This window comes from Platichthys flesus, chromosome 18 (genome assembly GCF_949316205.1).
Source record: "Platichthys flesus chromosome 18, fPlaFle2.1, whole genome shotgun sequence".
Taxonomy (NCBI): Eukaryota; Metazoa; Chordata; class Actinopteri; order Pleuronectiformes; family Pleuronectidae; genus Platichthys; species Platichthys flesus.
The window spans coordinates 8,884,414-8,899,580 of NC_084962.1; the positions used below are offsets into that span (position 1 = coordinate 8,884,414).

At 42.1% G+C, this 15,167-nt stretch overlaps 2 protein-coding genes across 4 annotated transcripts; both read right to left on the minus strand.

Annotated features, from left to right (window-relative positions):
• Positions 1-247: 247 nt before the first annotated feature.
• cipcb (CLOCK-interacting pacemaker b) lies at positions 248-5,703 on the minus strand. Of its 2 annotated transcripts, XM_062411952.1 has the most exons (4): positions 5,305-5,703; positions 3,993-4,179; positions 3,733-3,902; positions 248-3,180 (listed from the first exon to the last, which is right to left on the minus strand). In XM_062411952.1, exons 2-4 carry the CDS (start codon positions 4,099-4,101, stop codon positions 2,248-2,250), a joined length of 1,212 nt encoding a protein of 403 aa, XP_062267936.1. In that variant the 5' UTR covers positions 4,102-4,179; positions 5,305-5,703; the 3' UTR covers positions 248-2,247. The 2 variants fall into 2 exon arrangements, with proteins under 2 accessions (XP_062267936.1, XP_062267937.1); XM_062411953.1 differs by lacking the exon at positions 5,305-5,703 and having other exon boundaries at positions 3,993-5,298.
• A 1,461-nt stretch (positions 5,704-7,164) lies between these two features.
• Positions 7,165-14,376, minus strand: LOC133973115 (vascular endothelial growth factor A-like). 2 transcript variants are annotated; one of them, XM_062410767.1, is made up of 7 exons: positions 14,221-14,375; positions 11,557-11,590; positions 11,288-11,484; positions 11,116-11,192; positions 10,611-10,640; positions 10,463-10,534; positions 7,165-7,303 (listed from the first exon to the last, which is right to left on the minus strand). In XM_062410767.1, exons 1-7 carry the CDS (start codon positions 14,293-14,295, stop codon positions 7,279-7,281), a joined length of 510 nt encoding a protein of 169 aa, XP_062266751.1. In that variant the 5' UTR covers positions 14,296-14,375; the 3' UTR covers positions 7,165-7,278. The 2 variants fall into 2 exon arrangements, with proteins under 2 accessions (XP_062266751.1, XP_062266750.1); XM_062410766.1 differs by lacking the exon at positions 7,165-7,303 and adding an exon at positions 7,341-10,341 and having other exon boundaries at positions 14,221-14,376.
• Positions 14,377-15,167: the final 791 nt, after the last annotated feature.

Genomic DNA, 15,167 nt, shown 5'->3' on the forward strand with positions numbered 1-15,167 from the left:
GACAGTGGAGCTGCTGCACTGAGGAGAATAATGGGTGGAGTATGTAAGACGACCTCAAACCCCTTCAGTGAAACCTCAAACTATCAGAGAGACGCCTGGGTGTTTCACACAGAGCGAGTTTCCAGCAGGACAGTGACCCTGAGAAACAAGAAAACTAAATCTGGTCTGGGAGCATTTGAAAACCAAAACATGCTGATTAATTTAGTGTTGGCTGTGGAAAAAGAACAACACATTATCTGCCTCTATGTCTGGTCAACGATTTAATCAGCAAGAACGACTGAATAAAACATGAACTCTTGTTGTGTCATTCAGTTAACAAAATAAAGGCTGTAATTTTGTGTGCGCTTTAGTTCCTACAAAAACAAAACAACAGAGAAAACACATTAAATTGACAAGAGGCCATGTTTCTGAGATTTGGTTGGTCAATGGTTACAAAACACACGACCCTCACAACTGTACTGATGTTCACATGGACATGGTTTATAAATGGCAGAAGTTGGATAGAACGATTTGCCCAGTGAGTCATTTCAAGTCAACATAAGCACAACAAGCACATTATCGTCACAAACATTTCATATTTTAATTGACAAAGACATTTGATAAGCAATGTTTAATATTGAGAAAACTGCTAGTAATCGTAAAATCTCAGTATAATCTAATGTACGACTTTACTGTAGGAGCAGTATGTATTTACTGGTCATGTGCTTATGATGACTCACAATGCACTTGAAAAATAAAAAAGTCTGCAATCTTGTTTGCAAAAAAATTATTTCCCATAGCTGCCATTTAATTCTAACCAGGAAAATGGGCTTCCATCATTTTAGTGCAAATTCAAAGGTCTGTGACCGACACAGGATTTGGATATTAAGGCCATAACTAGAAAAGTACAAATATGCAACAATAAACACAAAACTGTTCCTGATATGACTGTCTAACTGTTGGACTTGTGACTTGTTGAATAGAAAATCAAAACCATGGATGCAAGAGGCCCGAAGTTTATGCACGACAGCTGCTCTTCATCAAGACACTTGATGTTTGTCTAAGGGGACTCACGATTATTTCATACATTTCACATTAAATTACAACCATGCGTATATACATATATAAAACAAAGATTACACAAGTCAATGGTTGCGCAACAGGAAGATAACAGGATCTCGCCAGGGAAGAATTTAAAAGGCTGTTAGGAGCTTTACTGGCAGCCAGTTTGCCTCATATCACAGCAAACATGATGGGAATGCTGAATTTGAAACTGTCGGCCGGCCTTAATAAATCTTTCACATCAAGTTTTTAAAACAGAACAGGAATTGAAAGACCCATTAGGCACATGTTAGAAGAGGCTGACTGGCAAAAGGCCTGAACACATTCATCCCATAGGCCCGTCGTAATCAGAGTTTGTGCATCTATCTTTAGTATTATGTGTAACATAGCATAAAGGAAAGCATGAATGATGCAAAAAATCTGAATTCATTCCTGACTTGAGCACTTTATGCCCCCGGTGTTCTAATCAATCAAACTCAGATTCTGAGCCTCTGTTGTGCTTTTGACATAGAGAAAAGGTTTTCTTTCTGTTCTTCCTTCATACGTTAGTTCCAATCCTCTCGTTTTGGGTCTTGATTGCCAATGAGACAAATAGTTCTGTGCAGCGGTTTCAGTGGAAGAGTTGTAACCAGGGTCAGTGTGCTGTGGTTCTTTCATTTGATCCCTGACACTTCTAGTCGACAGTAGGTGACCAGGCTTTATGGGAGCGGCTGACCATCACTCACAGTATTACGCTATCGAATAAGCCCCAGTGGGTGAGTTGACAGAGACTAATCAAGCAATTCTTTAGCAAACATTTGTATACATCTTTTCTCTTTCTACAAGCCTAACACATTAGACTGACTGACCATCAGGTATAGCAAAGCTTAATTTGCAGGCAACTTTTAAAAGCTACACATTATCATGTGTATAGATATTCTTGCAATGAATTTCAGTGGGACTTTTATCAGAAGCTGCGTGGCCACAAAGAGTCTTCATCTGCATCAATTGTGTGAGGTCAGCTCGGTGTGTCAGAGCCCTTGGGCAGGCAGAAGCCAAAATGTAGGCCACAGCACACTGTCTGTGTGAGAGAATCTGGGGTGGGTATATATTGTGGAGCACATTACTTTCAGTCCATCTGTCTCTGCAACGCTGTGACGCCCCCCAACCATGGCCTTCCCTTCCCCATCCCAGACTAAAGGTTCACTGTCTTGCACTAACCCAGGTTTAATCTGCCTTTAAGCTGGTCTGAGCAGCTCTCTCCCCCTCTGGCTCTCTGTCCTCCTCCTGAAGGCTGGCCTGCAGCTTAATACAGATGCTAGTGTTACCGCTCCGCAGGGCCTGGAAGAAGAGGTCTGTGTGTTCTTTCAGCCGGTCTAGGTCATTCTGGGTGTGTCGGCTCTGCCGGAGGAGCTCCTTGGTACGAAGAGCAATGTCGAGCAGGCCAGATTTGCTCAGAATGTTGTAGGTGTTACAGAAGCGCTTCCTCTTTGTATCAGCATCATTGTCACTTAGGTCGCTTTCTTCCAGCATAACGTTCTCCTGGGCGTCCATCCGTGGAAACGGGAGTGTCTGTTTTTTGGAATCGGTGGTCTGAGTGATCGAAAGGGAGGTGGTAAACTCTGATTGGCTGATGGCCGAGGAAGGCCTCTCCCTGGCAGGACTACTGCTGGCGCTGGATTCTGATGTAGGGGAAGAAAGTCGGTTCTGGAGACGGGACAAGACGGTGCCGCGGTCACCAGGAAGACTGGTAATGATCGAGCCAGAGCTACTAACACTACCACACACACTTCTTGGATGTTTTTCTCTTTGACTGTGTTCACGGTGGTTGGAGATCAGACTGTTACCTCTCTTTGAATCCGTTAAGGAGGAAGAGGAATAAGAAGAAGAGGAGGAAGGTGAAGACAAGGACGCAGTTCCTCTCCCTGAGGAAGAGGATTTGTCTCCGGGATGTGGTGCAATCTTAGGGTAGGATTTCAGGATTGGAAGATACTTCTTAGGGCGTTTGTGTCTGGAGGTGGTCTCTTTAGAGACAGGGGAAGACTGACGAGAAACCACAGGCTGGAGGAACACGACCTGAGGTTGCTGGACCACAGGCTGAACCACCTCCACAGCGGGACTAAAGGCCCAAGGCTTTAGAGCAGGAGGGTTGTTTTCAGGCTGTAAAGGAAACAGTCAAAATTCAGAGCTTTCAAAACACCCATCACATTCCAAAACCAGCAATTATAAGCTTTCACTTTATCCATCAGCAAGAATTCCAACCATTTCCTGTTGATAATCTAAGTAACAGCTCCAGAACCACAATCAAATCCAACATACACAACAAATTAACACTAAACTACATTACATAATCACCAAGTTTAGCTTTCATCTCTCTGTGTGGGCACTGAATTCACTTTTGCAAACCAGTGTCAGTTATTGTCATAAAATCTGGATCTAATCCTAGTTAGTCCTAGGTTCTTTTATATCTGTGTTGTTCAGCTAGTTGTCTTGAATCTTGTCTTTTTTAGTAACACATTCCTGGCAGCTGTGGGTGGTTTGTGTAGCCACACATTCAAGTTAAACAAAGGCACCATAACCAAAACTATGCTGCTGTAAACAGCCAGGTGGTGAAAGCTTGAAAACACTGAGCAGAAACATAGCTAACTCCTCCACACATAACATTAAACTCTCAGGATGTATCTTTTTTGAGATTGGTGTTTTGTTTTGTACCGGTTTCAGGAGGACATTGTTCATGATGATCATGCGAGAGAGGTTGGAGTAGGAGCCTCCTAACACAGCCACCCGAGAGCCAGGCGCCTGTGGTCCCTGCTGCACAACAGGGCAGGGCGAATCCTCAGAGTCGGTAGTGTCCATAGTGCTCATATGCTCTGAGCCTGCATCTATAGACAAGGAAATAAATTAACAGGGGTTAATTTGAGTGACACCTTGAAATGAAAGCACATAACAATGGGGCAAGAGAAAGTTCACACCTGAGAATCCAGAGTCCCTCTCCGAATCAGCACGGGAGCCTCCGGACTTCATGACCCGTGGTCTGCTCGGTGCCCTCGAGTGGCTCTCTGGTTTCCTCTTGTTGCTCATCTCCTTTGTTGTTGTTGTTGCTATGACCTCCTTAGCTCAAAAAGCTCTCACAGAAACCAAAATAGCCGATCAAAAAGGCTAAATTTGGGAATAAAGGAAGATTAATGAGACAGCTGATTCATCTCGGCTACAAAATATGGGGCCCTGTACTGATACATAAGCACTGAAAGGTCTTGACTTATTAAGACTTCCCAGACCAGTCAGGTCTGGGAAGCACATGTTTATCCCAATGTATCAATGTGACTTAGGCAGATCTAATATGGAGTGGTAAGCTGTTACACAAATTTGGGGCAGATACTGCAAAGGCGCGATCTACTTTGGTTGTTTGCCTAGTTTTAGACCAATCCAGGAGCAGCGGAGGGGCCACGTAATGTGGATCCAGTCCATTAAGAGATTTAAAAATACATTTTAAATTGATCCTGTAACAAACAGGAAGCCAATGGTGGGAGTGCAACACAGGTGTCATATAGTCCCCCTTTCTATGTCCTGTCAAGCTCAGTTAAATGCAATCTATATCAATCTATACCTAGTCGGCTGTAGCATAACCAGCAGTAGAACATTGATGCGTGATGTGATTCTGGTGAAACTACACAGTATAAGAGACTGCGCCGTTTTTGGTGTTGCACTTTGTAGACGTGGTTCCGGACTCGCCTCACAGATGTAAAAAATAGAGACCACTGTTGTGTCCCCAGCTCGGCTCATCTTGAAGCCCTTTATTTAACTTTATTTAACTACAGAAGACACACGCCATCTCCTGGTGCGCCTGTGGGCTTCAGCTCTGACTTTACAGCACAAGTTCCGGTTGAACTTAGTGGACTAGCTAATCCTGCTAATATCCACCAGCTGAACATGTACATCATTTTTCAAACAAATGGAATGTATTATAAGCTGCACTACCTTGCTACGATCGTAGTATTTTGACAGACAACAAAGGCTGTAGCTAACCCGGATATTGACACTTTGCTTTGTGTTGTGAAGTGAGCAAACATGTACCATGTACTGCTTTCCCCTACAAGTTGGGAAATATTTCGGGGATGCTACATTGTGACTTGGCTAATTCAAACTAAAAAAATAATGTAAACAGTATCGACGTGTAGGTAGCATTAGCCCTTAAGTTAGCAGCGTTGGAATGCAAAGTAATGTCTCACATAGGGAACGGACCCAGCAGGACACACATCATAAACATTAAAAGCAAACACCTACATTGAAGAGAGCGCTGTTCCAACGACGCCGTGCTCAACAACCCGGGGGAGGGGGGAGGGGGGGTTAGCTTGCAGCCGGGGTCGAGGTGCCGCCTGCGTCCCCTCGACGCGTGTTCTGCTGGAGCTGGAACTCTGTGTTCCCCGGTACTATACACGAGACACGCCGCCGCCCCTCCCCTGTCTGCGCGGTCAAACGCGGGCGCACGGCGGCTTCAGTCGCTGGCGGTTGCGGTGGGATCGTCCTCCGATGGCGTCAACACACTCAACAAGCTTCCGAGCCCCTCCGGGCATCCGCTGACTTCACCTGCAGCTCCTGAGCGGCGGTGGAAGCGATGTTCCTGGGCAGCGTGTTCCTCACAGCCGCCCGCCGTATTTGGAAGTCAGGGGCGGGGCTCAGTCTGGAGTAGCGTGTACGTCACGCAGTTGGGCCGCTCCGCCCACTGGATTCCGCGGCCTGCGATTGGCCGGCGGGAGGAGCAGCCGAAAAACGTGACCGCCGCCGGAATGTGCTGCAGCTTGAGGACATCGTGTTCACGGAGCAGCGCGCGTGTTGCCGTACTCTCACAACACACACCACCGACACACACCGCCGGGGAACCCTGTGACGACAGGGTTCGAACGCGATTATCCTGTTACATAACAGCCCGCTTGGCCCCGCGGTCAACCTGCGCCGGGGAGGCAGTAAATAATAACACTCAGGGCACAACGTACTCACGTGCAGGTACGCAGACTGCGGTGAGGAGGAGGCGGGAAACGAACGCCATCACATGCGGTCATAAAATGCACCGTGACTGCTGACGTTTCAGGATTATAAAGGTCCAGTGTGTGAGATTTAGGTGAAAGGATTTGAATAGGAAATAATCCCAGTGATGTTTTCCCAAGAGTGTTTCATCTCAATTGTAGGAGTTTTTGCTTTCTTTACCCTAGAATGGGCCCTTTATGTTTACATTTCAAATGTTTCTTGAAGAAATTGTACTTTTTTGATTCTTGTTGTTCTGGGCTTGTATTCTCATGGTTGAATGCACTGATTGTAAGTCGCTTTGGATAAAAGCATCAGCTAAATAGAAATGTATATATTTTTTTAACAGTAGTTCAAACTGGGACCTTTTGAGTTTTTAGGTCAAATGAAGGCTACCTCTCTTTCATTTTGTGAAGGGGGGGGGGGGGGGCGGGTATTCAGTTGCAACATGCAACTTCACCACTAGCCATCACTAAATTCCACACACTGAACCTTTAACATCAATAATAAAGTTGTGCGGGGAAAAGGATCCAATACAATTGAAAACTGGTGACCACTTCTTAAAACGTGCATGTGAGCAAATATGGAGGCATTTATTTTATGCTTTATTCGTCTTTTTTTTTACATTTCAATAAGTGGGCACCAGTTACTCCAACGGTATTGAGTTGGCTGCAATGCTGTTTACCACTGAAAAAAACACAGAAACTCCTTATGTGTGTGTTCCATTTTCTCAGTCTTATCACAATCCCGGTGAAGACAAGAGTGGATTCATTGATCAAAACACACTTCTACAAAAATAGGACCCTACATATACATGGACTAATATATGACTTGTGATTAGCATCAGAAAAGAATAGGTTTTATGTAGAATATAACTACATGAGTCATTGCAGAAGTCATGAGGAGGGTCTGACACATTGATGTGACAGTTAATCAGTGAAAATTCAAGATGGCTGGAGACCGTCATCCTTCCGCCAAGTGATTGATAAACTCAATACCCATTATCTCTGCATAGATTATCTGTCTGTCACCTTATCTCTCTTTTTAAAAGCTCAAACAAAAGCAGCCACATTTTTTAAATCAAAAATTGGCCCATTGTAGAAACAGCAGTCAGAGCCAAATGAGTGTAGATATATTGTTATTTAGCAAAAAGTAGAAACAAAGTCAAGATGTAAAGACAGGTGTTAAGATTGTGCTTCAGATCGACAAAGTCTGTCCTTTTGAGAGAGGTTTGAATCAGTTGTTTTGAGGAAACTGGCACCTGGAAAGTCAACAATAAACAAGCAGTCATTCAGCAGCAGAGCATTTGAATAATTTTAATTTTACAACAATGTTTTTTCATGAGCTACAGTTTCATCTAGCTTGATTGTTGTGGCCCATTCAAGGGTTGTGGCCATTGATAAAAACACACCTCAGTCATTTCCGCCCATTCTTGATTAACTTTTCTACAGGTAATAATACCAGCAGTTCCAACATGCATGTGGCATTGAAGAGACCCATGTGCTAAAAAAAGCAGTCTCAGCAGTACCAAGTGAGATTTTTGACACCTACGATTGCATTACAGAAAAGGTCAACAGGGCACAGGCTCAGGGGCCTGTGGGGGTCAGGGGTCACTCAAGGATAGAGCATGTGTGCAGTGGTATTTTTTAAGTGAAAAAGCTAAATGTCTTCCTGAAAACCCCAAATAAAAGCTTACATATTCAACCTCAATTCATCACAAGAGGAACTCTGCTGTAGTTAAATGGTCACATTGCAATGGTGCATAGCCGCACCGTCCACAGTTCTGCTTTCAGGGTCTGGCTCCTCCCTATCAACAGTGAAATGAAGACACCAACTCCACAAGGCCGCCATCACAACAACTTCTAAAGAGCCTGTATAAGTTAAACTCCACTTTAGTTTTTGTTGAGTACTCCTATCATTGAATTTTTCTAGAAATTAAAAACACGTGGTCCATTGACTGCTAAACACACGGTGGAGGGATAATGAGATAATAAGCGTTTAGCACAAACTATGTGTTAGGAGCAGGAGTCGAGGCGAGGCACGGTGCGGCTGTTTAACCAGACAGCTTCCAGAACCACATAGCCAAACAGGCTCTTCCATGATGACAGACTTTTAACAGACCTAAAACAACCTTTACCCAGAATGACTCTGCAACAGGACACGGTGAAACCGGATCGTCACCGCTCCAAACAGTTGACCTAGTTGTCGCCAGATAGATCACATCTCCTTCAAATAACCCATTGTTCCTGGTTCCCAAAGGAGGAAAAGATTATGTGCTTCAATGGCTGAGTTGATAATAGGGTTCCTTAATGAATGGTTAAAGAATAGGACCTTATTTTTCAAATCTGTCTCAAAGCAATACTTACATGCTTACATTTAAAGACTATTAAATTACACAGTGCCTGCAAATAGGTATTTTCATGGTGTGGTTACAAAGTTATGGGAAACCAAATTCATCGTCTGTGCAAAAATGCATTGTCTATCCAGAGACAGTGTTTCTGTGCTGAGTTGTGGTGAAGGGATCCCAACACAAAGGAGAGATTTCTTAATAATAGGGCTAACTTTTCATGTTATTATTCTGTCAAAAAAAGCTTTTATCGCGTGATGGCCGTGGCTTTTATTATTTGCATCTGGATTATTATTATTTCTTTACTCTAATTGTTTGTGAATTCTTTATGTTGTTTTTAACATTTTTATTGTTGTAGATCACCTTGTTAATTGTATTGAAAAGAAGTGCTTTACAGATACAGTTATTATTAGTAAATCGATTTTTCGGGCTGAGGCATTGAAATGTATTTTCTTTGTCCCACATATCCCTCATCACTTAGACTGGAAATTGCATCAGCGTCCGTCCACGCTAAGCCGATTATATTTGCAAACATTTCTTATTCTGTCGGTTTCACCCCCTTTGTCCAGATAAAGCAGTTTTTCTCACTGTAGAATTGACTTTTTCCAAAAATGTGTTAATCTCTATAATGTCAGCTTTTATGTTGCAGGGGAAATGAAGAAAGGGATTTTTGCGGCCATTGTGGACAGGAGGGATGATGACATTGACCAAAAACCATTTCAACATCCTGATGGGAATATGAGTGATGATGTAAGATCGAGTTGAGAAAAGTCGACCTTTGGATGTTGGATGACACAGCTTCAATGCAGAATGATAAGAATTGATTCAACAGACTGCAGTGAATGAGGTTTTACGACCTACAAATCCCATAATGCAAATGGGTAGGATTGTATATGATGTTTACCTAAGGGGCTGTATATAAAGATCATCAACTAAGATCATCGATCATCGATCATCAAGAACTGTTGTCAGTTCTTGATGATCTTTATATGATGATCTTTGTACACAGATCAAGATTTAACTGCGCGGTTACATCTTGATCTGTGTGTGAAGATGAAGGACATGTCTCCACAAAACCCTTCAACTCCCAAACCTCAAGTTTGTCAACAGGGTTATTTTCAGAGTATTTACACAGCTTTACACAGCAACCACAAGGGGTTCAAAAAAGATTTCACGGACTATGTAGTACTTACTTACTCACTGACGAGTAAACTGAGCTTCGTGTGTGGCCTTATCAGTATTTATTTTGGGCGTCACGTCCTTTTCAAGCTTATCTTCACTGTACAATAATTCAATATTGGTGACATAACAATTTGAGAGGGTGAAAGAAAGGAAAGAGATTACTACAAAGAGATTACCTCAGACACATGCTGCTTTTGACCTTTTCCAAATACCAAACTCATTGCACATATAACTCTTGGTTCTGTCTGTCGAATGAAGACAGAACAGTTTGAGCGAAAAAAGTAAAGAAAGTTTTTTGCTTTAGATGTAGCTACAGTTACAGTTTGGTCAGATGGAATTTTGAGGCCAGAGCAGAGCAATGCTGTTGTTGAAGTCACTCCAGTGAATAGATTTCATGTAAATTAGATTATATATACACAGTGTTTGCAAAACTGTTGTTGGCTTGTCTGCCTGATACACTCAAGAATTTGACATAAACACACATAAGCCAATTCATGAGATTTATTTGAATCACTTGTCTTTAAATCTCTTCCTCGTTTTAGTCTTTTTTTTTTGATTAAGTGAATATATTTATTCCAAGACTGAAGTTTTACACATTCAGTCGTTGGTGTGAACCCTCAGCCTTGGATTACTGTGCTACTAACGCTCTGTGGTCTCCGACAGCAACAGCTCATCTTAAGTGGTTGGTGGATTACCGGCATGCCAGAGAGAAGAGCAGCACAGCAGACAACATATTGTTATATTGCTTAATCTCATCTGTCCTTGGTCGCCTGACAGAGTGAGGGTGGGGGGGGGGGGGGGGGGGGGGGGGTCAGTGATAAATGTTAACATAAATGTCCAAACATTCTGAAACTGTGTGTGAGCGCCACAGGGGAGCAATCCATCTCTTACTTGCCACAGCCGGTCTCTGTCTTCTTGAGTTTCCTCCGCCGAGGTTTACTCCTGAAGGACTCCTGGCTGCTGCTGTGGTGGAAGAGCCAATAGCAATGAGGATAATCATGTGTTCATGTCTGACACAATAAAAGGTTCATCCACTGACCTGGTATAGTTTAGAAGTGTCTGACGGGCTCTAAAAACAAGGAGAAAAAACAGAAACAACTGAGTCATAAAGATCTCAATTTGGATGTGATTTTTTTTTTTTATAATTGAGAGACTGGGGACAGTTACGACAGGAGACAAACCAGATAGAGTGATGTCACTCGTACTGGGTACACTCATATTCAGCACTTGACTCAAAGTAGGCCTATGCTACACATAAACTCAGTATTAACGAATAAACAAATAATACAGTACTATCATTGTTGCCATAATCAAAAATTGATATCTTTAGATTATTGTGCTCATTGAGACCAATAACAAAAGTTAAACAGTGTATTTATAATGTGTTTAATAACCCAGATGTGTGTTGCAGCTGTTCAAAGGGTTGGTGTCAGTTGCAAGTTGGCAGATGTAAGTTGAATATAGAAAAGTTTGGTTGTTCAGTAACTGAGAGAAATGCAAAAAGTGTTGCATCCATCCCCACTCTCCTGCGATTGCTAATTTACCTGCAGTCACATTTCTGATGCTCCACAAATGTCAGTTCCACGTGGTTGCGGGATATGAAAGGAGCAATTCTTATCATCTGAGAACCATAGGAAAGGAAACACTGAGCCAAGGACCACATATTTAATGTCAACATGAAGATCTCCCTTTATGTGTTTCGAGGTCTTTCTCCACCTGCACAGTGATGTTGCGTTCGAGGGTGGGATGACACTCCAGGTACTCGTCCCGGCAGCAACCAGAGCATCGCCATAGTGACACACAAGCAGGCATGTAGATGTAGCCGACGACTCCAGGGAACTCCTGCTCCACGTCCACCAGCTGCTCCATGGGGTGACACATGCTCTTCGCCATCACCTCCTCGAACATCATCCCTGGAGGGCCAGATGAGATTGAGCCTTTCCATCATTTGCAACAGGTAGGGAAAGTCTGTTCAGAACATTTACCTTTGGGGGCCTTATCATCTGGCGGAGGTGGAATCTGCAAAAAGACATGGAAAAATAAAACGATTTGAAATCTGCAAAAGATGCATGGAAAATGAATCTAAAATCACCTTAAATCTGCAAAAAATATATAGATAAATATATAAAAATAGATGTAAATCTGAAAAATTACACAAAAAATGGCAAACTACATCGAAAAATAGATACAATTTAAATTTACCTCCGCTAAAATATATAGAAAATAAAGAAAAATTTGTTTAAATTCGCAAAAGTACATGGAAAAAAAATTCACAAATTATTAAAATCTGTTAAATTACATTAAAAAAAAGGTATTGATTTAAAATCTAATCTGCAAAAATACAATTAAAAAACAAAAAAGGGGTTGCAACAACCAAAGATATATTTGTACATATATATATATATATATATATATATCTATGGCAACAACAGTTGCAGAGTGCCACCTTGTGGTAGAGAAAAGATACTGCACACACATCACATGATCCAGTGAAAGCAGTGGTGCAGCATGGTGCGAGGGGTGTTACCTCTGAGATGCTGTTTGCAAATCAGCACAAAAAAAAGAGAAATGCAGTAAAACGAGACAGCCAACCACAAAAAGCACATTGTTTTCTCAACAATGGAAGTGTCAGTATTACAAGAAGAAATATAAACCTTCAAAGAATGCAATGAATAACAGCAAACAATAGCTGCTGCCTCGTCTCCTGGGAGTTTTACACACAATAAACACAGTTTAACACAAAGGCAGCTCTGAAGTTAATCGTAACACTGAATGAACTTTGCTAGATTCTCACAACCCAGCCTCCAAACTTGCAACGTTCCTGTTTTTTTAAACAACAAACTGAGCAGAAATTGTTATTGAACTTGGCTCTCTGTCCCCCCCTCTCCCCACTCTCTCTCTCTCTCTCTCTCTTTTTTTCTATCTCTTTTTGACTCCTCAACTCTCTCATGTCTTCCTCTCGGCCTAGAAACTGTGGTGGAAACTTTCTAATTCCTAGGTTGGACAAAATGTCTTTATTCTGGGATTCTTTATTTTTGTGAGTTCCACTACACTTCATGAGCATAAAAAAGGCAGACACACAACAACAGTCGTGTGATGTGGAAACGCCTTCATGTTGGACATTGCAAGCTCCATAACATCATGTTCCAACCGATCATTGGTTTGCTCCAGTGAACAAATACAGAGAATTGTTGTCTCTTCTATTATTATTCTTCTGTTCCTCCGATGTTGTAACTTACATGACAATCCGAGACTTAGTTTTCTGATTCAATGCTCCAGTCACAGGTTGGACCGCAGGTTTAAATGTGGGATAGTCATGTTTATTTCCATGTAGCTCTGCTGTAGTTCGGCCAAATACAACACAAATCCAGAGTCCTTCTATGTGAAGTATCATCCGACAGTAGGAGCATGCATAAACAATACAGTGTGATGGTGAAATGCTGTGATGCTTGATATGATCTGCTCCATAATAATAACATCTCTGTGTCTATGACTGATTATTTGTTTGATAAAAATGAATGTGGAAAGCTGATGTCTCTTCTCTCATTTTTCTTTTGTTCCTCCGATGTTGTAACTGACAGGAAGCTTCCAATGGGAATGAAAGACATGAGATAGATATTTTTCCTACCTTAAGTTTCCTTTCTCATTCTTTTCCAAATGTCGGATGCCTCATATCACATATGTTTATCTGATCATCTTGGATTTTTTTTGTTTTGTGAAATGTACAACTTTCATTAAAGAGTGGCTGCACGGGGCACGGCAAGCTGGACTCAAACCAGGAGCCAAGTTCAGTGCGTGGTGATACTTGAGCTGTCCTGCCTATATATTCCCAGTCTTTGCACCACAATGCATGTTCACTGAGCGGTCGGCTTCCCGCTGAGTGATACGGCCTGACTGCGTCTCTCTCGCCCAGGGTCGGATCCCGTTATACACTCAGAGGAAGCACCTGTGCACGAACCAGAGAACCAGATGTGGACTTTTACACCCTCCTCACATCTAAGGGAAACAAGACCCGGAGCCACAGAGTCTCCAAACAACCGCAGCAGTTTCGTGGGAGGGAGGAAATCAATCATCTGAAATGATCACTATGTGAAATTCTAAACTCAGCGAGGTCTGATATAGAGTAGATGCATGAATACTAATACGTTGAGCTGGTCAACATGAAGTCTGCATCCCTCTGTTATTTACTTATAGACAGTCACAGCCTCACATGCTCTGTTGCTTTATAATAGTTTAAGTGACCTACATGATGTTTGAGGTTAGAAGGCTGAACATAAAGTTCACTTGTACATTTCTGTTTCTGGATCAGTCACATGCATCACTGTAAACATGCAGATTGGCAAACCACTGAATTTAGATGGAATGCATAGGATGGAGCGCAGCCAATCAGAGACTAGCCCTGACATGACTCCTCTTAAGTTCTCTGCTTCACGTGAACAAACTAATAGGAGTCACATTTGTAGAAAAGAAGAGACATCTATTCATTTTTAAAACAGACAATAAACAAATAAATACAATTTCAAAATAGGTGTAAATGTTTAAACATTAAATGGAATATGTGATTCCTCAAACACAATAAAGAAACAGTCCATGTAATCTGGGACATTACAAGTAAGGGGCAGCCTATGTGCTGGTGTTTGTTGAATTACCTGTGCATGTACCGTCAGCTGAACCAGGAGAACCAGAACAAGATGTGGGACTCCGGGGGAAATAAACTCCATCATCCTGGCTGGATGGAGAAGTCACCTCCTGGTCAGTCGGAAAGAAGTGAAAGACAGGAATAAAGAGGAGAGAGAGAGAGAGAGCGAGAGAGAGAGAGAGAGAGAGAGAGAGAGAGAGAGAGAGAGAGAGAGAGAGAGAGAGAGAGAGAGAGACTGGATAAGCTGTGCGCAAGAGCCAAGCTGGGATGAAACAGCGTGCACACACAGTTTAGCCTTACTGTGGTTTCATGGTCTAAACTATGTGATGACATATTGCGTCATAATCATAATCAGTCTACCAGGAGTCTGTTGGTATCTGTAACAAAATCTACTAGCCAACAGTTTAAACTGGATTTGGCTTTTAAATAAATTTCATTTGCTTCCACCAGTAAAAGCCCCATTCTATTAAAGCCCATTCATTAAGAAACATGACAGCCAACAAGTCAAGTCTGCCCGAGGTAACACATAAAGCAGGAACATTCACACAAAGTGCGTTAGACATCCGTTTATCAAAGGCACGAATAAAAACAAATGACACTTGGAAGAATATGATTTGACGCCTTCTGTGGTGGATTAAGTAGATTTGAGTCAGTAAATACAATTATATTCAAAATGGACATAAAGTTGTCTATTTCTGTTTGTCTGTCATATGCAACATGATTTCTGAATAGTCAGACATATTAATATACAGGAATAATCATCAATAGTCGACCAACAACCATATAATATGACATTCTGTACAATCAATATATTCCCGGAATAGTTGGAAACTTAGTTGCAGTTATGGAACAAGAACTTGCAAACACGCTGGTAAGGTCTGCTAAGTGTTCCTGATCTTTAGTCCTGATGATGACACTGAAACACTGACTGGTGCTGCCTGACCTCCCTGGATCTCT

Coding starts and splice junctions, on each gene's coding strand:
- cipcb (XM_062411952.1), bottom strand. CDS start 4,101: ATGAGCAACAAGAGGAAACCAGAGAGCCACTCGAGGGCACCGAGCAGA. Junction 3,903..3,992: donor GAGGGACTCTGGATTCTCAG/GTGTGAACTTTC, acceptor CCTTGTCTATAG/ATGCAGGCTCAGAGCATATG. Junction 3,181..3,732: donor ACAATGTCCTCCTGAAACCG/GTACAAAACAAA, acceptor TTTCCTTTACAG/CCTGAAAACAACCCTCCTGC.
- LOC133973115 (XM_062410766.1), bottom strand. CDS start 14,295: ATGATGGAGTTTATTTCCCCCGGAGTCCCACATCTTGTTCTGGTTCTC. Junction 11,485..11,556: donor AGATGATAAGGCCCCCAAAG/GTAAATGTTCTG, acceptor CTGGCCCTCCAG/GGATGATGTTCGAGGAGGTG. Junction 10,535..10,610: donor ACACTTCTAAACTATACCAG/GTCAGTGGATGA, acceptor CTTCCACCACAG/CAGCAGCCAGGAGTCCTTCA.